The sequence below is a fragment of the Taurulus bubalis genome (assembly GCF_910589615.1).
Source record: "Taurulus bubalis genome assembly, chromosome: 18".
NCBI lineage: Eukaryota > Metazoa > Chordata > Actinopteri > Perciformes > Cottidae > Taurulus > Taurulus bubalis.
The window spans coordinates 14,917,722-14,941,740 of NC_136606.1; the positions used below are offsets into that span (position 1 = coordinate 14,917,722).

At 42.3% G+C, this 24,019-nt stretch overlaps 1 protein-coding gene and 1 pseudogene across 2 annotated transcripts; both read right to left on the minus strand.

The window, feature by feature from the left end:
- Positions 1-1,912: 1,912 nt before the first annotated feature.
- Positions 1,913-12,324, minus strand: sh3glb1a (SH3-domain GRB2-like endophilin B1a). Its single transcript, XM_079234514.1, has 9 exons — positions 12,168-12,324; positions 11,603-11,744; positions 10,671-10,799; positions 8,435-8,568; positions 7,577-7,669; positions 4,716-4,805; positions 4,356-4,456; positions 3,637-3,874; positions 1,913-3,187 (listed from the first exon to the last, which is right to left on the minus strand). The coding sequence occupies exons 1-9, from the start codon at positions 12,228-12,230 to the stop codon at positions 3,080-3,082; spliced, it is 1,098 nt and encodes a 365-aa protein (XP_079090640.1). The 5' UTR covers positions 12,231-12,324; the 3' UTR covers positions 1,913-3,079.
- Positions 12,325-15,197: 2,873 nt separating this feature from the next.
- On the minus strand, positions 15,198-20,422 carry LOC306750724 (crystallin J1A-like; annotated as a pseudogene). Its single transcript, XR_013771255.1, has 10 exons — positions 20,369-20,422; positions 19,743-19,812; positions 18,625-18,804; positions 18,140-18,238; positions 17,494-17,586; positions 17,254-17,410; positions 17,025-17,140; positions 16,594-16,671; positions 16,059-16,198; positions 15,198-15,589 (listed from the first exon to the last, which is right to left on the minus strand). The product of XR_013771255.1 is annotated as a crystallin J1A-like (transcript).
- Between the last annotated feature and the right edge of the window lie 3,597 nt (positions 20,423-24,019).

Consider the following 24,019-nt stretch of genomic DNA (forward strand, 5'->3'; position numbering starts at 1 on the left):
ATCAGAATATCATTAGTATTGCAAGTATTTGGGTGTAAATCACTAACCGTGAAGAAGAAACTAACATTTCCATAGAGGCTAGCTGTATGCATGGCTAAAAAAACAACACAGCCTGTTCAGAAAAGACCATTTGCTTTGACAGTGATAATCTGGTGGCTACCTGTTCCACAAACAGTGTGAACCAGCATCCTCAGCAAACACATCAGATAAGCGGCAGTTTATCTTCTCGCTTCACTTTTTTTTTTTTTATCTCCTGACGACAACCGGCCCCAAAAAAAACAACTTGTTTTTTTCACCCAAACCACCTCCTCTGGCCTTCAAACAGACTCGTAGCTGTCAAAAGGAATGTAGACCGGCCTGATTTGAACTTGTTAACATGCAAGCTTGAGGTCATTTTGCTTTTTTTCACCCCTTCACATCAAGTGAACTGTCAGGAGGTTTAAAACGGCAGACGTCAAGTATTCTTCGCTGCAACATATGAAAGAAAATAAGGACTGATGATAGAGGAAGTGATTTTTTCTCAGGATCACTCATCAGATCTGTGAACTGCTTTGAGGCTTATTTTATCTAAGCGGGTGGACTTAAGAGGGATAAATAACAGTCAGAATACTGTGCACAACTGAAACGTTAAAGCCACAGCTGAGGTTTCATGAGGACCAGGTGAGCCTGAAATATTGGATTTCTTGGTCTTCACTCTCTACTTTAGTTTGGTGTACAAACACTAAAAGGATCTTTTTTTTTCTCCATTGGGCTTTCAGGCTTCACCTTTCAATATCGCACTTATCAAAACTCTTTTGGAAAAAGGTAACACAAGCTACTGTAGGTCAAAGTTAGTGGTTGATATTTCCTCTGCTGAAAAACATGTAGCTGATGTACAGGCAGCTTCTTAGCCAACAGGCAGTTTGCTAAACTTCACTTCCTCTTCTCCCTTCCTGCTCTAATGACGGGCGACGATGGAAGCTCTGCACTGGACTTATTGTTTCGCCAGGAAGCGCTTCATTTCATTTGTTAACTGCGTGGCTGCCTCGAGATGGCTAAGGGACTAATGACGACAACAACAGCAACAAACATGATTTCACTGTAGGTTTTACAGACTGGTTTTATGTAGCTGCCCTCAGGAGGCCACTATCCCAACCTTCCAAATTAAGAGATTCTGTCAAACTGGGTCAGATTTTTGACGTGTTTTCTGGTTCACTGCTGCCAGCATGGCAGCGTGACGATCCACTGGGAGCTGTGGAAGTCACTGGGGACAACAGGGGAGAGGGAAGCCACTCTTTTGATCATCTCTGAATGTGTCAACAATGAGAATATATTTCGGGAATCCCTTTTAAAATAAAGCTGTTCTTGGTGAAAAAAGGACAAATCAACAGAAGCACATGAGCTTTCATTCAGAGGTGGCATTCGTATCATAAAGAATAGCCTTGAGATCATAGTTCAGTCGGAGTAATTGCTTCTGTTTATCAACTCATTTGACCTTGTCTCCCAGCACTGCAGTAGAAACCCTTGAAAACCAAAGAGTACCAAATGAGATTGTCTCTTTTATGTTTCGTTCCAGTTTCCTTTGGATTGTTGTATGTTAATATTTGGTCCTTTCATGAAATGTATCAATAGCAATACTACCATTGGGTCTAAGATGGCAGCTTTCAAAAGGTGTTTATGCATGACGTTAACTTTCTCTGCCTGAGTAATGTGTCCCAATAATAAGTCTCAATTTCACACGATTCTGCCAAATTACATTTCTTCACTAGTACAATACAGCCAGTTGCTTGCTCTGCCCTCTAGTGGATCAACCAGGAATAAAAACAGCAATCAAGACGGCTGTAAATGCCACATTTTGCTCCCTCACTAAAATGTCTCATAAAACCAAATCTCAAAACAGACCAGTGATATTTTCCTTTTTTAACGCATCATATTGTATTTATTTTACAATTGTATGCCATCTTATCCGTTACACACAAAAACAAAAAGCAGCCATGGAATAAAATACTTTCATCTCCCAGAATGTAACAAGGCTTTTACCTTTTTTTTTATTAATTTATTTCCAATGTGGAGTTGAAATGCAGGTGTAAGGGAAACTGAGAAAAAAAGTAAATGTTTTTACTTTAAGGCTTTTTCTTCAAAGTAAACACCAAGACATACAGGTCACATAATGTGTATTTATGTACAATACACAAATCAATAATTTAAATCAGAGATAACAGCCGTCTTCAGGTAAATTAACTTCCAACAGAAACGTGGAAATGCTGGTTCCCGATTGCCAATAACTTAAATGGAAGTATTGGGGTTCAATACTGAATAGACCGCCTCAATGCAGCCGGTGATGCTGCAAACAAGGCAAATGGTTTTAGGGAGGCCGGTTCACTGCGATAGGCACTTCACGACTTCGGGCATGTGAGTTTGGTAAGTGTGTCATCCCGCCTCGCTCATCAACCAAACGTACCGGAGCAAAGTGTTAAACTCGCTGTCAGGTAAAGCTCCGTGTGAGTAAAGCTGACGCTCAATACTTACGATAATGTAAAAAACAAACAAAACAATCAATTCTTTGGATAACCATAACAGCGACTGCACCGTAAGATTATCAGTTATAAAATAAGACGTAATAATCAGCGTCACTCTCCACTTCAAACTGAAGTGCATTATTGTATTATAAAAAAAAAGTGTCTAATGTATCGCTACTTGAAAGCACTTGCAGTAAGGGATGAGAAATAAAACCCTCACATTAAAAAGCATTTAAATCACCATCTGAGATATATATTGTAAACATTTTTTTTTTTTTAAGTTACAGTTTGGGAGATGTTCTGGCACGTATTGCAGATTGCATGGCATCAAGCACAAAGGCATGGAAGCATGTTATAGAAATGTACTACAGTTGCATACAAACACATCAGGGATTTCAGGCTCCGTTTTCCTTTCGCTTCTTTCAAATGTATTCAATCCATGTCCGCTAAAACTGAGACTCCTTTTCATAGAAATATAACTCATTCTAAAATGGCTGAGTGGAAGGGAAAGCGAGGCCTGACCCTGCAACACAATATAAATATGAGATCACAGCTGGTTGCTCGTGGAAGTGGGCGGGGTCTCAGTTGAGCAACTCCAGGTACGTGATCGGCACTTTGCCGATCTGGTTTCCACGCTCGCCCATCAGCCAGTCCGAATCCATGCCGGGAACGCTGCTGACGACGATCACCTGCAAAGAGAGGGATACGGTCTCAGCTTCTATTCAACAGAAGTTACACGGGAACCTCCGTTATTAATGCAACATTCATTTGTCAAGGCAAATTACCGACGTTGCAAAAGCTCTCATGTCAGTACGTTATGTAGCACTCGTCCACTTGACAGTTTTTAGCTTTGTCAAAGACACCCACTGGTATGCAAGGTTGTGAATACTGTTATTACCAAAGTCAGTTGGGCAATGATAGACTGGAAAAAGTGCCTTAATGTGAGTATTAGAGCGAATGAGGTAATGCCGGTTCATTGTTAGTCAACCGCTGGAATGGGACAGTTCAGCGCTTTTCCAGGAAAGGGGGCCGGCTGATGTTCCGCTACTGAACAGGAACCGCTCCACTGCAGCTCGGCTTCAGACTGAGGCTTCCTAACGTGGTTTGTTTAAAAAATAAATCATTATTTCAGGCTCACCTCGTCAGCCAGCAGGGAAAGCTCGCTGCTGCTGGCCGCGTCGTAGTCGTAAAGCACCCGGGCTTTGCGGCTGCCGTTGGAGCTGCGCAGTTCATTGAAGCCGCCCGATGCCGCCGAGCTGCCGCGGCTCGCGGACACGCTGGGCAGGGAGGCCGACACCGAGATGGTCGGCACCGAGATGCTGCTGGCCCCGCCCGACACCGACGACTGGTTGTTGTTGGAGAACGTGGAGGGGAAACTGGTGGGAGGAAGGGCCGGCGATAAAACACTGAAGCAGAGCTGGGTGGGGAAGTGTTCCACTCTGATGCAGTACATTATGTCATTTTTAACAGGAAAGAGAAAAGTTTATGCCACCAGACTTGCTTTTATCTTATGCAAAAAAAGGAATGAGGAGAACATTCAACATCAATACTTTACATGAAGGGTTTCTAAAAGTAATTTACCCATCCAGAAAAACAGGAAAAACAACAAAAGCAAGGACTCGAATGACTTACTTCTCCCTGCAACAGCATAGCAATACTATTCATTTTGAAACAAGCAATGTAGGTCCTGTTTGGAAAGTACTGAGATGAGTAATGATCCTCGTGTCCCGGAAAAGCCGTCTTCTATGTGACATTACTTGTTGTGTAAACGACCACTAATGTCGTGGGACACCAGTGAGCCGGTTGCGGGGAGCTGTTCAGGACAAAATGAATTAAAAGGTCACAGTGGTCTTTTACCTGCCCAGCTGCTTTTGGAGATCCACCATGTACTGGTAACACTGTGCGTAGTATGTAGTCTGGGCCTCCACAAAGTCATTCAAGCAGCGGAGGTGATGTGCCTGGTAGTGTGCACAAGAAAGAGATGAATACTGAAACGTTCACTGGTTTATGTCAAACCTTCCAAGTTCTCAACTCGCATTATTTCAAAAGGAGAGTTCAGTAGCTTTCCTAGCTTAACTATTCTTATCTTTTAAAGTTAGGTTTGCGTCATTCTATAAACAAACATTTTGTCATTGTAAATGGCAGCTCTACCCACTTCACACACTCCTGACGGTACTCATGGCAAGTTTGTGTTACAGAAAGCCAGCGGCTACATACGTGGGTGCTGCTGACGCCTTCTAGCAGCAGCCGGGTGATCTCCGCCTGCCGGTCAAACTCACTCTGGGTCATCCTCAGCTCCTGCTCTGCCTGAGGACCGAGAAGCAAAGATAGATTTATAGTCGAGCAACGTCCCCATTCCACCAGGTTGGAGAAATGATGATCAATCAAGGTCCCTTTCCTCAGAATTCATGGCGGTCACCAGAATGCTTTACAGAACCGAAGAACAGACGCATGGCTTAAAAGTAAGAGTGACCAAACATGCATCGGACTAACAAATTGGTTTGCTGATATTCTCTTTTTGAAATGGCTATTTTATCGGTATTTGAGTAAAGTTTATGGCCCGTGGTACAAAACCTGCCTTCTAATCTAGAAATCAAATACACCAACCAAAAAAACTCTTTGGCTTGGAAATAATCAAAATCATTTAAGCTGAATATCAACATGTACCACCTGTTAGTCCATAAAAACAAATGCATGAAGAAATAAAAATGAACAGTCAACCACGAGAGAAAATACAGCCAGAGTCTGTATATGTGCATTCGACATGAAATGGCTTCGGCAGGTCAAGACCAGAGAAGACAGCGACAGGGAGCAGGACAATGAAACGAGAGGTTTCTTGTCCCGAGGGAAACGTTTCCCTTCCCTCACATTGAGCCAAGGGATTCAACGAGTCTTGTGGAACAATGGCTCGTTGAGTCACTTAAAAAGTCCAACAAACATACGGTCTGGAGCCGAGACCGACGGGGACAATGGCCTCACCGTCCTGAACCGGAGCCACGGAGAGAACATCCACAGCTTTTGGTCTCTCGCAGGAGTCGAGGTTCCCCGCGAGATACGGCGGTATGCGTCATGGAGGAGATAAAGAAAGCTACGGGGAGCAGCTGCTCGCTCTGCTACCAGGGGGTTTGGTGTGTGTGTGTGTGTGTGTGTGTGTGTGTGTGTGTGTGTGTGTGTGTGTGTTCAATTCAAAGATAGCTCCAACATTCCACTCACCTCTGTCACTTCCTCTGCTCACATCTGCTGCTTTGCGTTTTGAAAACAGTGACACAGTAGTTAGAGCTACAGCTGCTGCACGGCCGCGGCCAACACAACACACAACACGTCCTCACACTCGTGTGTGTGTGTGTTTGCGTGAGGCCGAGACGGCGGCATGCTTGAACAGAACCACACTCTGTAGAGGCTAAGAGGACTGTGACGAGGCAGCACATGCATATTTTTCGTCAGTCAGCTTTCACACAACCAAACCACCTGGGTTTTGTTGCACCGCCCGTTAAACAAAGACTAACGGAGCCGGTGTTAACCAGCTGATGCCGATTACAGGACACACCTTTGATTATATGGATTAAAACCAACTGCAGGAACACCAGACAGCCCTGTTATTTGGGCAAAGCTAAACGCTTAAATGAGCATGTTGAGAAGCCACTGGGAAAACTCGCCAAGGGAATCAGAGTCATAGATGGAAGTCGGGCTCGACGGGTCTCATCTCGATAGTTTCTTGAAGCATTTGTGGAAAATAGTGTTTAAAAGCCACTCATTTACTCAAGATGCTCTGAAGACTGCAGCCAAATAGCTTTGCTGGGATGTTGCCCAGTGTTTTAATGTCCACCCGTGAATCTGACATTATATCATATTATTTGGGGATTCTCGTACTTCTAGAATATCATCAGCTTAGTTGGGTATTTGTCTCATCTATTTTCTTACTGGCACAGCCATGGACGTGCTACTCCTGATGCAGGAGGGGGAAACACCAGCGAAATCAAAAAAAAAAAAAAAAAAATCAAGTAGCCGCTTTCTGCTAGCGGAGGAAAAATATTGTTTATGGAAGCATCACTCTGTACCGCCACGGAACAATCGCATGTTTATGTAGTTATAAGAACTCCAGTGAGGTGTTTTCTCTTATAAAACCCATCAGCTGATCACATCGTGTCAATTTAAAGTCAGAACATCCCAGTTTAAGTTTCATTTAGTCCTGCATAAGAACCTTCAGTATGGAAAATATGGTGTGCCAAAGTCCGGAGGCTAACTAATATATTGGGATGAGTACAGGGCATCTTTGGCACAAACATTTCTTTAATGTGGAATATTCAATCTTATCTCATTTTCAGGTTGCAGCTACAAGTTGTGAACACTAGCGAGTTAGGCTGCAACTCAAAAACAGTGTCTGCCTTCTCGACCGACCGGTTGCCAACTGGATCTCTTCAGTTTTAGCTCTTTACGAGTTTAAACAGGTTCACTAAGAGGTTGGAAACGCATCAGATTACAGCTTGTGAATGCAATACTGGATTCAGATTAAATTCAAATTGAACTAACTTTAGGAGCCTAAAAGACTTTGTAGACTCTGCTGTTTGAAAAGCGATGCCCTTTGTGGCGCGTGCAGTTTGTTGCATTCCTGAAGCACAATGCAGTCGTTTAGGTCCCAAACACGCGTAAAGTTTCACAATTCTTTAGGTCAGTAAGTTACGCTCTTTAGTGTTAAATGTTTTAAAACTTTAAATGTGTGTGTATTTTTTTTTTCCATTTAAGGATACTAGTGCCTGTAAACAAAGGAAAAGAGAAACCCAGATGTCAGGAGAAAAAAAGGGGAGAGCAAAGCAAGAAAACAACCATCCAGAAAAAAGGGAAGTCTGAAGTTCCCATTGCCTCATGTGACTGTATGCAAGTCACAAGAGATCAAATGATCAGCTTGGTGTTGTGTAACTTGGTGTTATGGCCGTCACAACTTGTGTGACGCCCAGATCTTTTCTTCCTCTTAAAGGAAGTTGGCTAATGATTTTTAGAGAATTCACCACCACTGTTCATTAATCAGTATTAAAATGACCAAAAGGCATGTCTGTGTGTGTGTCTCTGTACACACTTACCGCAGCTCTAGCATCAGCCATCCTGGCTTTCTTTAGCCTGGTTTTCGCTGCGTCCAAATCCAAACGTTTCACCTGCAGCAGCTTCCTCTCTTTCTGAAAAACAAAACACAATAAAACCCTAAAATAAAAAATAGAATTCTTAGGGAGAGTGAACATGAATGTTGGGATTCTGAATAGAAGAACCGCACGTTTTATTGTGCAGGATGTTTGGAGGTATCTGAAGGTCTGACGGGGCAACTAACAAACAGGTACACCGACTCAAACACGGAAGGAAGAGCATCTGAAATGTTGATATCTTTACGCCACCGTCCCTCACTGAAGGCTATTGGAGGCTGTAGCTCCGGTTCTGGAGCAGCTTTATGACGGTCAGCCACAGGAAAGCTTCAACTCCGAGCGACAGGAAGTGGTACGTTTGCATTAACTAAAGCTTAACTGCAGCTTCATGGGCTGATAATAGCATTACAGAGTGGTGACTGTAATGACCCCACAGTACTGGGCATCACATTGCTGAGTCCTACCAACAAGTACAAGTCTTTTGGATCAACTGTTGAATGAAATACTATCATAATACTGTTTTGGCAGGATACAAATGACAGATATGAACCTTGCCTTTTCATTTTTTTCCTTTTTCTAATCAACTTCACAAAACAATTAGAAACCTTTGATAATGTTTAATTAATTATCTTTTAGTCTAACTTCTGAACTGAGGATACAGATTTCTGATCATTATTAAATTAAAAAGGGGCCCCCTCAAGGCACTACTCCTCTACAGTCTGCAGCCATTAGCGCTGAGTCAGTTCCAGATTCAAAGTTCAATGAAAAGTGATTTAAAGATCTGTAGCCAGCAGTCCAACTCACCAGGATGGTTTTGAAGTCTCCCTCTAAAAAGTTTCTGAAAGGTGTCAGGAAGTTGATGGCGGAACTTTGGATCAACTCCCGTTCTGCCCCACCAATCTGCTTCTCCGTCTCTCCACATTTTATCAGAGCGTTTCCTGTAATGGTCAGCAGCACACAAACACAAATTCACTCCCAACATAGCACTGGCTTGTACAATGTGGCCTCACAGTCTTACCTAAGGAGTACACAGAGGCCCGTGGATATTTACAGAAGCAAGCAGCTACGTCTGCTGTGACTGAGGAATGACATCGACCACCAAAGACGGTTGCAGGCGATTAAAGTGATGCTTAACATCATAACAGAAGAATGGTGTTCAAATGTTCCCAACAAACTGTCAAAAGGACTTTACTCAGTCTACACATGACAGAATACTCTAATCCAAACCATTTTATGCAAGCTTTATCAACAACTAAACCTTAGCATCTAGAACAGTGTTTTTCAACCTTTTTTGAGCCGCGACACATTTTCTACAATAAAAAAATCCCGTGGCACACCAACAACCCAAAAAGTTACAGAATGTCACAGTATTCAGTGTTTCCCCTAGGTTTACAGCTTTAGGGGGGGGAGCGACTGACGGATATACTACATCGTGGCACCTCACAGTACTACAAAGTAATGCTTCACAGCACTAGTGACTCCATCTGTGCTTTTATAAATAATAGAACATTGAAATCACTTTCAATTAAACCAGATTGATCCATCAGACAAAAACAAATGTGTTATCACTTTATTAGAAAAATGAAAACAAAGTTATATCCGTGCAAAAAATAACTAATATTTAGTTACAACTAAATAGCTTATTGTGGAAAACAACAAGCTATTTTTTTCAAAACAGAATGAGTGCAGATGTGTGAGCATAACGTTGTATCATTAATAGTGGCTGCAGTGAGCTGCTTTCCTCTACAACTCTTTTTAAAACGAGGTAGATTTGATACAGCCGTTCTCAATTCATGCTCCATGTTGAGCGTAGAAGATCTCATAAAGATCGGCTTTTGGCGAAATGACAAGAATCGGCGAGTCGTACATGCGCATGTGACCCATTAACGGCGTACGGTAAAATCAGCATTTCCTCTTGCGCCCCACCTGTAATACGCCCCAGTTTGATAAATACTGACTTAAAGGAAACATGGTGTTCATATATTTTAATGATGACCACAAAGTGAGCAGGCTTTGTCACTTGAGTGTGTTTTTCGGGCTTTTGGAAGAATATTTCCAGAGCCTCAGAAACGTCAGAAACGTCATTGATGGAGCGCCAGGCTGCAGCCTGTTGGATGTTTGTCTTGACCTACAAATACCTTAACTGTTGGGCTTTAAACATGAGAGCTCATAGCTTAAAGCAGCAAATCCCATTGTGAAAAGCACGCGACATTTTTCGCCGCTCTCTCTGTCCACTGTGTGCTCTCCTGTGTGCATCGCATCGGGGCGGAAAGAGTTGTAGTTGCGACCCAGAAATTACAAGCTGTCGTGTACGATCAATAACATACGGCCGTTTAGTTTGTTTAATAGCAGAACAAGGTGCAGACCTGTTCTATAGGAAACTACTAGGCCAGCCATTATATTGCAGGCTCAGACGCTCAACAATGGAAAATTATTTGCGGCAGCTAAATAATATTTTTTTGGACCAATTAAGTGAAATTGGAAATTTTCTCACGGCACACCTGACGATCTGTCACGGCACACTGGTGTGCCGCGGCACAGTGGTTGACAATCACTGATCTAGAAGTTAAGCAGCTTCCAGCTCGGGCTGGGCAATATGATGATCGACATATTGATATTCTGATATGGCATCGGAGTCGTCTTTAACTGGTTTTAAAGACTGCATGAACTAACCAGACTGTTCTTGCTGTTCTATTATTTGCCTTTACCCACTTAGTTAATGTATCTACAATTTATCAAAAATCTCGTTGTGTAAATATGTTATGAAAGTACCAGTAGTCAACCCTACAATACTGAGGTATTTGGTCAAAAATATTGTGGTATCGGATTTTATTTATGTCACCCAGCCCTATTTGAAATCATTGTATGCTCCATTACTAAAGTAATATTGTGGGCGAGGATTGTGTTTGTAAACAAAAAAACATGAATAAACTAAAACAATTAAATAAAAAAGGTGCTATTAGCCACAGCCAAAGTTGACCAAAATCCAGCAAGTGTTAGATGTTCCTTTAAGTCCCAGTAGGTCAGTGGTATCGCTCACCATAGGCAGTGCCGGGACCAAATTCCCCTCCCGACTCAATCATAGACTGGCCCAGCAGCTCATGGTTGTTCATTCGCGTCGGGGCTTTTTTCTCCAGTTTCTCGTACACAAATTCTTCTAGCCGGACATCTGCAGATCAAAAGAAGAAAATCTAATTACAAAGTCATAAGACTACAGAGAGGGAGCCACACGTAGGGCAGTCGACATGAGGACAGAGAGGCCAAACAGCCTGCTTTACATTTATAAACCAACACAAGAGGCTCTCATAATGACAACCGTGACAAGAAAATGTGAGCACATCACGTGGATGAGCACCGACAGTCACAGCCAGCATATATCTGTGCTATGCGCTTCGGATGTACATAGAGAGGGGGGAAAAGAACAACAAATCCAGTTTAAAATATCCAGCCTTCACACAAGACTTTAATCACCATCTGGTCCGTCTTTGTTTGTTGTGCTACAGCATCATGGTGTGAACGGAGGAGGATGCACAGCTGAGCTTACAGACGTCGCAGACACCCTACCTACTGGTGTATGTCTGTCAAACACCATCTCAGAAATGTCGAGCATTTTTTTAAAGTGACCCCTTTATACCAGTAAACATGGAAATCTGATTCAATGAAGTCCTTTTGAGTGGAGCCGCTATCATTTGTCAACACATGTAAACAAGATATCAACTCCCAGCACAGACGTCATCCTGATAACATTGCAGAAACGGTTGATTTCCAGATGTTGAGTTCAAAAAAGGGAAAGCACCTGAACCTTTAACAGTGGAATTAAACTGATGGACCTATAAAGGGGATTTTGTGAATTCCTCCCTGCTAGAAGAGGATGGTACCAGTCACACGCTGCTTTGAAAAAGGATCCAGTAAGTCAGCATTTTGTTTTTGTCAGTCCAGTCAAGTTCGCGTCAGAGTCACCAGCGGTCTTACTTGGGTTGGGCTGTAGTAAGACTTCCGTCTGCTTCATAATCCGCTCTGTCCATTGCTTGGTGTTCTCGGCTCTGACCAGGAGCTTCTCCAGATGAGCGTCCAACTCTGTCTTCTCAGCCTGGCCAAGTTTCTCTTCTGTAAACTGAAAAAACAAAAAACACCCGGTTAGTGTCCACACGACCTTTCCCCCGCTGGACGTCACGTCAGGCCTGTCTGATGCCAACAGTGACCAAAGAGAAACAAACGTGACCTGCTCCGCTAACATGAATGTCTATCTAATGGACCCCGCGGCCTGCTGTGATGGTTCATGTTGTTAGTGTTAGCTGTAATAGAGACGGGGTTGTCGCGGGAACTATTTAAAACAACAGTCATGTATCCGCAGACAACTTTTAAGGGTGTAACATCTCAAGATGATAGCACAGGCTACTTAGCGACACAATAACAGCCACAGCAGCGGCAAGCTAGTTAGCTGTTTAGCATGGGAGCTAACGCTACCTGACTGATTGTAAACTAGCCGCTAGCGTTGGTTAGCAACCACTTCCACAAACCAGACGGTCTAACTTACTTGTACCGCACGGCTTAGGAAAGTACCGGCGTCTGCAGCTAACCGCTTGACATTAAAATCCATGGCACTGCGGGGTAATAGGCACTTAAAACTACAGCTAGCTCGTCTCACAGTCGAACTGCCATCCCTGTATGCGACTGGGGCAACTTTTTTTGTGTGTCGGAGTTCCACCCAGCTGTTGGTCCTGACAAAGATATTGTGCGGTCAAGATACTTCACGTCTACACCCGCGTCTGACAGCTGAACGGAAAATCTCGCGCTTGCGCATGTCGTCACGCGACAAAATGGGAAGTTTGACAGCGGAAACAGGATGTAAATAAATTGAAACGACTGTGTTTGCTGTTGTTTCTGATCGAAAGCTAGTGTTTTATACCCGGGAAACAACTTTTATCTGCATGATAATGTCATGTTACATGGGAGTGTTGCGGCAAGCGGGATAAAAAAACACTACCCATAATCTTTGGCAGTGGTTTATGAGGTTGACACGCTCTGCCCAGTTCTACGTTAATTAATGTCAGTCGCTCCCATTAAGCTAATGCTTTGTTGCACGTGTGTCACGCGGAAATACTGGAATCATGTTACGAGTAAAGCATATAACAGCATATCATCAATATGTGACCGTTGTGAACAGAGGGACAGTTAACACTGAAGTTAATGCTATGGAAATAGTTACATTTTACATTTTATAAACGTTTGGCAAAAGGTGTAATAAAACGACAACAAACAGACCAATTCAGATAATTTAATACAATACTGTGCGCTGGGGGCTTCGGCAAAATACAGCACCTGACTGCAGCGCTTAACCCATTTTCAATAATTTGCCCTGAACCCTGGACATCACACCTTTTTCCTGTCACTCCTCATTGGTCCATTTCCATTAGTCTATTTTGTGTCTGCTATTATTGACAGCTGTGAAATCTGAATGAGTATTTACCTTTGACCTAGTTTGTGTGTACTTGAGCGTGTGTGTGTGTGTGTGTGTGTGTGTGTGTGTGTGTGTGTGTGTGTGTGTGTGTGTGTGTGTGTGGCAGCATTCAATATCCACATGTAAAACCATCATTCCATCAGATGTATTGCAATACATCATTTCCTCTGAATATCCCTCCGACGTCTCCGGCCTGGATGCTGCTCACTCCCACCATAAACAGATACATCACACGTTCTAATTTCACTGTTCACGTCTGTGAGGAGGAGGAGGAGGAGGAGGAATAAAAGAGGGAGGCTCATCTGTCCTTATAAGTTATGCATTATGAGCACAGTCATGGCTCAACTCCAAACTTGGCAATTCTAATGAAAGTAAACGACATGGTGTGCACTGCAAGTGAGGCAATTATGGGAGAGATTATTTAGATCCCCAGTTTTGCATATTGTCTGTTTTATACCACCAAAATGCAACTTTGGTACATGCAGGTCATTTGCAATGAGGATAATGTTCTTGCAATTTTGAGCCCCTAAATAATCGAAATCTGCAAGAAAAATCACAATAAAACAAAGCCTTGGGGAGTTACCAAGGAGTTTTAGTAAAAAAAACTGTGTTGTTCGGTTCAAAAATGGAAAAGTTAAACCTTTATGCCTAAAAATGCTCGGATTGGGGCATGCTGGGTATTATTCTTTGCATACATTTCTGCTTAAGACGTGTGACGCGTTCTAAGAAACCTCCCCGATCACGGAAGCCTGCAGAGTGGAAAAAGTCGAAGGAGAGTAGGGGCGGGAAAAACAGTACGGCTGCATTTGGATCTTACAGGTACTAATATGCTACACACAAGGAACTAGCATACTTTATTAGATTCATACAAGCTCGTAGGGTTACGAATGTGTCTTTTATTGAAATCCAACTTTTATTAATGATCTAGTGAAACGTTACGGACGCCGCCCGGAAATGACGGCGAGGTGACAGAGTTTATGCAATTACATAAACTTAACGGTAAGTGTTCATCTATAACATATATCTTATATGACATATATATATCTATATATATCTTCCCACAAGGCTTTACTGTATTTCAGCAATTTAGATGAAGTTAATCAACGTTGTGGTTCCGGAGATACTTTAGGAAACGTCACTTAACTTATTTTTTAATTCCCTTGTCCAATAATGGGCGCTGCGGGGCTAAGAAGGTTATCTTCTGCGAACCCTCACCTCTTTCTCCGAAATTGTCTTGAGTAAGAGGACTTTGGACGATTTTGGAAAAACAAAAACACTCTTCAGGTCTGGATGTAATTATGCCAGACAGAGCTGCTACCTGCTGCGTGGGAGGATGTCAGGCAGAGAGAGAAATCAAATGACTTCCCCTGTAGGCGACCGACGCACCGTCAGCTACAACCGGAGTCGGCCAAACGATGGCTCGAAGGTTTCCTCAACCACACGTGTGTTCCTATGTTGGGTTTGGGCTTCACATATATAAATGTCATGGGGTTTTCCCCCACCACACACACACACACACACACACACACACACACACACACACACACACACACACACACATATACAGTAGTTTCTCATTGCACTGCCAAGATGTCATGTAATACCACTTTTCAAAAAAGGTATTGATTTACAATATTAACCTTGAAATGTTTCAGATTTGAACAAGCTGGAGCTATTGCCTATTTATCATCAAGCATAAGCTGTAAAACAGCAATTGGTCCGCAACAGTAGCCCACACACTGCATTTTTTTAATAACCACACTATGTCAAAGATATTAAGGCTTTGGCTTTGCTTCATGCTTGGCTAACTTTCAGAATTGTTGGGGCGGGTGCATTTAAACACGTGAATATGGAAGTCAGCACTTTCAGGAAGGCAGAACAGCTCCTTTGAGGGAGGAATCGGTTGCAGTCTGGTTGTTCCAGTAGTAAATCTGGGTGTATCTGCTTTTTCACTTCACAATTACAGAAAGCACTCAAGGGTGAGAGAGGAGCAAAAACCAGCTGAAACTTCAGCAAAAGGACTCACATCAACGCATGTTTCCTGGGATTAGAAAATCCCAACTGTCCACTTTTGCAGCAAAGAAACATGTACGTTGTTGACATTTAGGTTCTTTATTCGAGACATTCTTTATCTGCTGAGGATGAATGCATTCCATGAGCTCAACACAACTGAAATACCATCAGACTTTCCCTTTCTTACATGACGCAGCTTTGACACAGAGTGAATGGATTCAAGTTTCATTCAGCACAAGACTTTAGAATGAGGCCGTCATGGATCGTCGCGTCAAAGCACATCTGCAACTTTAGAGAGTCTTCCAGCTTTGATTATCCGCACTCCATAAATACTTGATACGTGATAAAGTAGCTGCATTTAGGGCAAACTCAAAGCTGAACTACAACTGCAGCTTTTTTTGGACCAAATGTTCGGATAGCTCCATCAGCAGAGGATAACGCAGTGTCCTCTTCCTCCAAGACTCTGGGACTCCCTGCAGACCCGTCTGAAAACACATCAAGATGACAGCTGAGAGCTTTCAGAATATCTGGAACTCATCATGAGTTTCCAAAATTATGATGATAATATGCTACACTCTTATATAACTTTAGAAAAATAACATATAATAGTTAATATAAAAGGATTGCATTCAATATCAAGTACAATCCAACTATACTAAATTATACACATGGACCATAAAAAAACATGGTTGATGTCTTTTCTTGCTTTTGACTGATTATTGGGCCATCGTTGAATGATTTTGGGACCATGTTTGCACTGAGTTGTCACACATAATTTGCATATATTTGTCAGTGCATCTACTTAATAGCAAAACTAAATCAAGACACTCTTTGAGTAAACTATCATAGAAAAATAAAACAGAAAATAATCACGCTGTTTAAAAACACATTTCCTACTAAAAACTGATGACTGATAACTAATTCACATGCCCGAGGGCCACACTCCTGCAGTACCTGTGCCCCAAAACAGGCTCCTATGAAGGAGGCTCTGCTGGCGGTGCATCCCCCGCAGCGCATGGTGTCCCTGACGGCTTCATCCAGATGTTTCAGCGTCAGGACTCCATGAAGCGCTGCCTGGAACGCACCAGGCAGAACTAGACGCAAAACCCAGATTTAGAAGATTGAAGCGTGGTCGGATCAGATCAGCAAAGTAGAGGATCCCGTCTTTTGTATGTTTTTTTTGCCACCAAGTTACTTCCCCGTGCATAATTTGATTTACTTTTGCAATATCATTGTAAGTGGCCTTGTACGTTGATTGGACCCGGCCTGCGCAACCTCACATGTACAGTCAGCGTCCCAACCTTTTGGCCCTGTAAAACCCGAGACACTCAACTCAGCAGGAAGGGGGAAATGAAAAGGAAGGAGGAGGGGGACCATTAGTCAAGAGATCAAAGGCTGGAGGACCCTCCTAACGGATATACTGACAGGGAGGGTACGCAAGCCGTGCCAAGTCAACAGACCCCGATCCTGCTGCCACCGCCTGGCTTACCTCATGTGTTCGTGAACACAGCAGGCACGAGCTGCTGGGACGTCCTGGCTAGGCTGTCCTTCACCTGGTGGATATGCGCTTCAGCAGAGATCCAGGAAGAGAGATAAAATGTATTGTTTAGTGTTCAAACATGAAGCCCATTCTTTTGGGGCTGTGGCTGCCTCTTGTCAAAACACACATTATGTATCTTCGACATCTTTTGTAACCTTATATATTGATCTTGAAAGACAAATGCTAGTATGAAGACATTTTGGGTTTCTTGCAGTTTTGACCACTTTTCCCACAAGACGTCTTTGTGGTCTGGTCTGTTTTTATTTGTGCTGCACTTTTTCCGTCTAACTCTCGGCAAGGAGATTTTATAGCCGTATGTTGATGCTATAATGTCATTATTCCTTTGAATCTCAAAAGGACCAAGACACATGTCGCCTTACCGATGACAGCCCGGTCCAGCTCCTGAGGGTTCTGTCTCTTCGGGTCATTCAACTGAGCCAAAACCGCTTCCAGGGCATCGGGATCTGAACCATTCAGAATGAAATGCTCCAAAAACCTGACAACGTTAGACAGACAAACAAAGGGTGAAGCCGCCCCTTTACTCCTGTCGACATATTTCTGGATCTTGTGTGAATCACCATGATCATCTTCCCCAGGACCTTCTCTTACCTCGCTGCAGCCAGCGTCCCGGCCACACACATGTCGTCGTTCTGGGTCACTCGCACGGCTTTCTCCACTTTCTCCAGCATCTCAGGTCTGCCAGCGTACAAAGCCACCACCGGGGCCAGCTTAGTGACGCCGTCCATCTGACAGTCCACATCACAGCCTCAAAAACAGAACACACAAACAGAGATTAATGACACCAAAAAAGAAGAAGGTATTCACGCACTTATGATCTGTGATCTTTACCAGTTTCTTCTTTGCCAGCATCCACATTTCTGATGAAAGCCTTCAGGCTGCTGTTTCTCCATGGGCCATCGATGGGGAGGACGGCTTTGGGACCTAACAAATGCAACAAACAGCTCCTTTAGATTGGGAAATGAATGTATTCAACAGCTCCACCCTCATTAATAAGATATACTCAGAGTAGTGTGGATAAGGGACAAAAGAAGCGAGAGAGGAAAAGAAACATTTCCTTTTGACTTTGTCGATGCAGTTTATGTTTCTGTAGGTGGAGCCATTTTCTTTGTCTACTCAGTCACGGCTGTCACTGCTCATGATGATGACACAGCTCGTGTTCGACATGAAGCCGTCGACGTTTTACTGCACCCAAATGTGCCCTGTGGTGATATGCAATAGCACTGTGTTTATATGATATCCTGAGCATAAAAGAAGCAGCACCAATTCAAAGCTCTGAACACCAAGAACAGAGAAGTTTGACTGTATGGAATAAATTAGAGGGAATTCCCCATCAGCTGGTAGGAAAAACATTATGCACAGTGTAATCAGACAGTGACAGAGGCTCTCACATCCGTTTAGGACGCTTAAGTTGATGATTGATACATTTGGACATCACGATATCGACAGTTACATAAGAGCAGAGCGGGCACAGTACCTCCTTTCTTCCTGTAAGGATCATTGAGAGGCAGGTCGTACACCGTTCCTGGGCCAAAGAACTTGTAGATGCGCTTGGTCAAGTCTTCCACATTAACATCTGCCAACATATGACATACTGAATCTTTTGGAAAAACTTTTTTTTTGTTCACTATTAAACACACTGAGGTGACATCGTCATCAATCCCAGGAAGTCAGAGCACATAACCATGATTAAACCACCATGTCCTTTTTGAACTGCAGCTTGGCTTAACGATCCCCATGTTTTCAGTTTGTCAGTACAAGTTAAAATATTTGTCCCCTGGGTCATTTACAAAAATGTTCACAAAGAGTAAAACATCCTTGAAACATCAGGATGTATGTGAAATATGTTCTTAATTTTAACAACAGTAACAATATCCAAATCTTGAAAAGATTAAGTTTGAAGTAAATGGAACAATGCGTAACAGGTTGGCACAGATGTGATGCTGCTGCCGGTGTCAGTACCTCCACACTGGCTCAGTGACTCCAGCAGGACGAACGCCTGGTCCCCATAGCAGGTCTGCTCGCCAGTCGCCCTGCGGTAGAAAGGATTCGCTGACTGAGGCCGAAACTCAGGACAGGGCTCCAGATCAGAGAGAACTTCTTTGAGCCGGTCTGCGTTGTAGATCCAATGCATGGGCTGGGCTGTATGAGTGGAACACACACACACACACACACACACACACGAAAGAGAAAGAATAGTGGAACATTCAAGAGCATGTTTTTAACATGATAGTCTGTCGGTGACAGATAACATGGAAAGGGAAATAGATGTTGTTTGGCAAGCGTTTAGGTTCAGTCACCAAGCCGGAACTTACATTTGGGATTACTCCCTTTAGTGTGCATCAGTATATGGAGAGTTAAGAATAGCGTGGTGATAAAAAAAGAAGGGAAGGCAAGTTTATTCATCAAGCATTTCAGCAACAAGGAAATTTAAAGTGCTTTAAAAGTCATCAAAAGCTTTACAAGTGCAAAAGAGACAAGCATTAAAAGAATGTGCGAATAGAATAGAATACTTTATTGTCATGAAAACAACGAAAAACTGTTTAGCAGCTCTTACAGTAAAGACAAACCTTGAAAACAACCATAGAAACATTCACATCACAAGTAGACAGATAAATAAGTGGATCATCATAAAGTGCATGTGCCATTGAATATTGTTCAGCAGTTAGTGCTAGTCATACAATTAAAAATCTGTAAATGTTAGCAATAAATGATCATTTTGGCTATAGTTTAGGTTTTGCATACTGCAGATAATTTCATAACATTATGGGTGAAGTCAAACCGACTTACACAAGTTAAGGAAACGCCTGTTTTTTATCAGTGCGTACAGATGTTGCTGTGCGGCAGAGAGGAAAACAACAAAACAGTGTTTGAAACAGAACACTTGATATAAGATATATGAAAGATGGAAGCTCTAGAAATAAATATGTGTATAATATGAAACAGAAGTTTTATGAAAGCGTCAAAGCATGCAGTATGCGGATGATTAATGAGAATATGGGAAGTGTAGGAAGCAGATTTGGTTTGTATTACGCAAAGCCCTGTTGCTCTAATTAACTCAGTCCCACGGTTTATCTTACCTGCTGCATCTGCTGCTGCGGCCCCAATAATGGCCCCAATGGCTCTGTCTGCCAAAGTCAAGGCCATCTGCTTTTATTTCAGACCCGAGGACAGCGTACACAAGAAATTAACACAGAGGAACAACATGAATGTCTGTCATTTAAAATAATGAAATAGAAATACAGCTCACTTTGGTTGTTGGAAATGGTCTAATGTAGCATGTCATAAGTACTTTTACACATTGAGTTGTATTTTAATGTTTTAATTAATGAATGCAACAGTCAATATATCCAGATGCAGAAGTCAGTCTTTTATTTATTTATTTTTGTAATCTTTTTTTGTAAATCAAGCTCGTCTTCATGCAGTTTTCTACCTTTTTATTGAGGTAGCCAATAGAAGTTAACATGTACAAGTATGCAAAACAGCATTTGATTACAAAATATCTGGAATAAAAGGTTAGAGGATTATTCATCCAAGAATGTAACCCGAGACAGAACACACTTTGTAATTTGGTTCAATATTCTTGGAATATTAATGTGTATGTTTTAATTGAATACGCCAGAAGTCGTTGAAACAATACGGTGCATCATAATGAAGTGCTCGGTTATATTCAATGTCAATAACGGGACAGCTTGTTTATCCTTACCTTTGAGCCACGTCTTCACCTTTTAGAAAACCACTTGAAGTGTGGAAAAGCGTCGTCTCTGTGTTCGTTTTCTGACAAGGGCAGGGTTCCATCAGGCCGGTGATAAGACCGCACCAATGGGAGGCCAACAAAAACTGTTGTGTAACACTGGACTACTGCTGGTATGCATGTACAGAATGTATGTTAGGTTAGGTATCAACAGAAGAAAGACGATTTTACACCGTATATGAGGACTGCTCTTGATCCCAGTTAAGAGATACTTTGAAACATTTTACCTTCAACATTCAGAAATTGTTAGCAGCTATTTCCATACTGTTGTGTTGCTAGGCTTAAAGGTGGAGGCGTTAACTCTAATTTTGGGAAGCCGCAGTATTTATGCAACAGGGGCTCAATAGTGGATTTGGCATAAGCGTTACTTGCATGCAATATCTTACTTGCATAATCTTTATTCATGACAGCCAGGCTAACGGCGCTGTGAGGTGCTTGTAGGCCCAGCAGTGCTCTGAGCTAAATGCTAAAGTCAGTATGCTAACATGCAAATGCAATGCCAACATGTTGATGTTTAGTACGCAATGTGTACCATGTTCTTGGTGTAGCATGCTAGCATGCTAGAATCTGCTAATTAGCACAGCTGATGAGAATGTTAGGAGCACCGACAATGGTGCTCAATGTGATGCCAGTGAAAGTCAGGGCCAAAAATAAACCTCTTGGTGGTGCTTGTGGAAAGGTAAGGCGATCACCGGGGTAATTTGGGTCCATCCTTGGGGAACCATACCTAGTGCCACATTTTGTGCCAATTACATCAAGTAGATGTGAGTTTACTGCACTCAATTAAAGAAAACGTTGACCTACTGGAGTCTCACCATAATAATCATGATTCACTCTCTGGGGACCGTGGATGTCTGTACAAAAGGACACGCCGATCAATCTGATAATTGGAGTAAAACTGAATATTTCAGTTAAAATAAAAAGTGAAAGTTAGTAGAGAACATACTTGCAAAATGTATTGATTAAACTCAGCTTGCGTTGCATCCTGCTATACTACTGACTGTGCAAAATGCTTTTGGAGAAGCTGTAGGCAACAGTTCTGCTTTGCAGGGTTTTTGAGGCCTGACCCTGTGACTAAACTCTCATTGTTTTAATAAAACCATTAACATCTTCTTTAAATTATTCCTCAACTAATTTATCAGTTAATTTGCACTTGACAAACTCTACTGCGGCATCGGAGGCCAATTCACTATATGTTGAAATGTCTTTCAAAGACTGTCATTTGAATTCCCCATGCTCTCTCTGTACATCTTCCACTCCATCCCAGCTGATCCCCCTGTTCCAGCACTGGCCAGGCTCCAATTATCCCTGGCCTCTCATGGGTATCCCAGGCCATTGATTTCTCTCCTGCTCTCCTAAACCAGCAAAATAGAGTGCTAAGGGTAGGGTCCAATGTTCCCTCTAATTTTTTTCAGCACTGAGCAAATTTTTTTTTTTTCTGAGCGCACATTTCAGCTCTGTGAGCAATTCGCAACCACGTGACCTGCCGAAAATGACCACAAGCCTGCATTAGCCATAGGGGATTCAAAGAGATGACAGCAAATGCATCAATATGTATACACAGTTTATATTTATTCAATATCCTTTATAATGGCTGGACTTTGGGAACATTTTAATGATGGTGTTTTACCAGTCAGTTTAGTTGAACTTAAAGGATCTTTGTTGAACTTCAATAAGGGGAGGTTATGACTGGTTCACTGGTTATGACTGATAATGATATATATTAAAAAAATAAAAGAATCAAAGGTGTTTAGTCATTTCTCAGCAGGTACAACATTTAAGTGGAACTGCATTGAAAGAAAAATGCTAATGCAGTGCTTAACAATAATTATAGGCCTATTAAATTGACATGGTGTCATTTTTCCTAAAGGTAGCCTATATAAACAATTTAATAACTTCATATTCTTCATATTTAAATATGTCTGAAAGTTTCATCCTACCTGTGTCAGTTTGGACTATTTCATCTAGCCACTCATGTTTGAACGTTAGGCAGACCTTTTTCTGGGGCGCCTGCTCTGGCTTTCTTTTCGCCATGGTAGCCTATAGCTGCTGGAGCAGGGCCCGCCAAGAGGAGCCTCAACAGCGCCGGCCCGAGCTCATGTGGCGCTCTGGGCGAGCTTCACTCCATCATTAGATCATTAGAGGGAACACTGGTAGGGTCAAGTAATCAATAGCAGTTAGACAACAATGAACAATGATAAGGGGGTCTTCCGTTAAACCTCTGTGTTATGGTTGTGAATGTCTGAAGGTTTGTGTAAGAGCCAAATTCAATTTGCAGTAACATTTATTTTCATTTACATGTTGAACTTTAATCAGACATGGGTCCACCTTGAATATTACAAAGATGTCTTTATAATTTGTTATTGTAAGAAATACACGTGTAAGTTACAGACTGTCGTCACTCTAATCACACTTTGGACCGTTAGTATCTGGAGCAGAGTGGAGGCGGACAGTTTTCCGACCGTGTTATGTGGATTATGCTACGGAACAAATTGTGGATTAACCTGTGGACCTTTGAGTGTGTCGAGACAAACAGCGATGCTTTTAGGAAGAAGGAAGGAAAATGGAAACTCTTTTGACTTTCACCTACCAGCGCTGTCTGTGTGAGCTATGCGCATAGGATCAGAAACAAGTGTCAACTTAAGGTTTCTGCTCTGCTACAAGTTTCGGACGCCACAGTATGTTTAAAACTGCCATGTCGGTAGACATTGGCTCAACAAGAACATACTCAACAGAAGGAAGCTCTCCAACGCCTACAGGAGCAAGTCAAACAAGTGGAGATTCTGCATTAACAGATTTCTTCAGATGAAGAAAAGATTCAAAAACTAAAATAATCTCAGCGAGAGAAAGAAAGCCTCCAACTCAAGGATGAGGGAAAGCTGCAGATACTCCAGACAGTTGTCTGTAGTCAACATGCTCATAACTGATAAATACCATGAGGAACTGATTAAGCTTGGGCAGTCTGGGTAAGTTCAGAGGATTCATTGAGCAGGTAGACCCACCACAGGAAACCTGCTATGTCCCACATCGCATTGTTGAACACAACAGCAAACAGAGTTGTATTTGACTACATGGGACAGAACTAAGGCAAATGTATTCTGCCTGGACCAACTCCTTCTCTCCTTGGGGTTCTCCTCAGATTCCGGCTTGAAGGGCCATTTGTTATGGATTTAATGGTCTAACTGGAGCCACAAACCACCAGCAAACAAAGTTACAATCTCTTGTGCCATTTATTTTTGCCTGGAAGCTATTAGAAGTTGGCTGCTGATGATTGCCATGGGTCTACACAAAGAAAGAAAGACATTTCAACATCTTGATCAAATCATAAAGTCAGCATTTAAATCATGCCAAATATTTGCAAATTAAAGGAACTTAAATATGGTCTTTAGAATAAAGTGAATAGCTTAACATGTGCTTCATCATAATATCACAAACAAATTGGATCAAAGATGACCTGTCAATCATCTGAATTAAATCATAATCAGAAGAGAAGGACTGCAAAAACATTGTAGTTTCACCGCTGCAGACCGACATCACTAACATCGCCTGCCGTCGCGTCATAACTGCGTGACTTAATGGAAGTGGAGTCGGATTTACTAAACA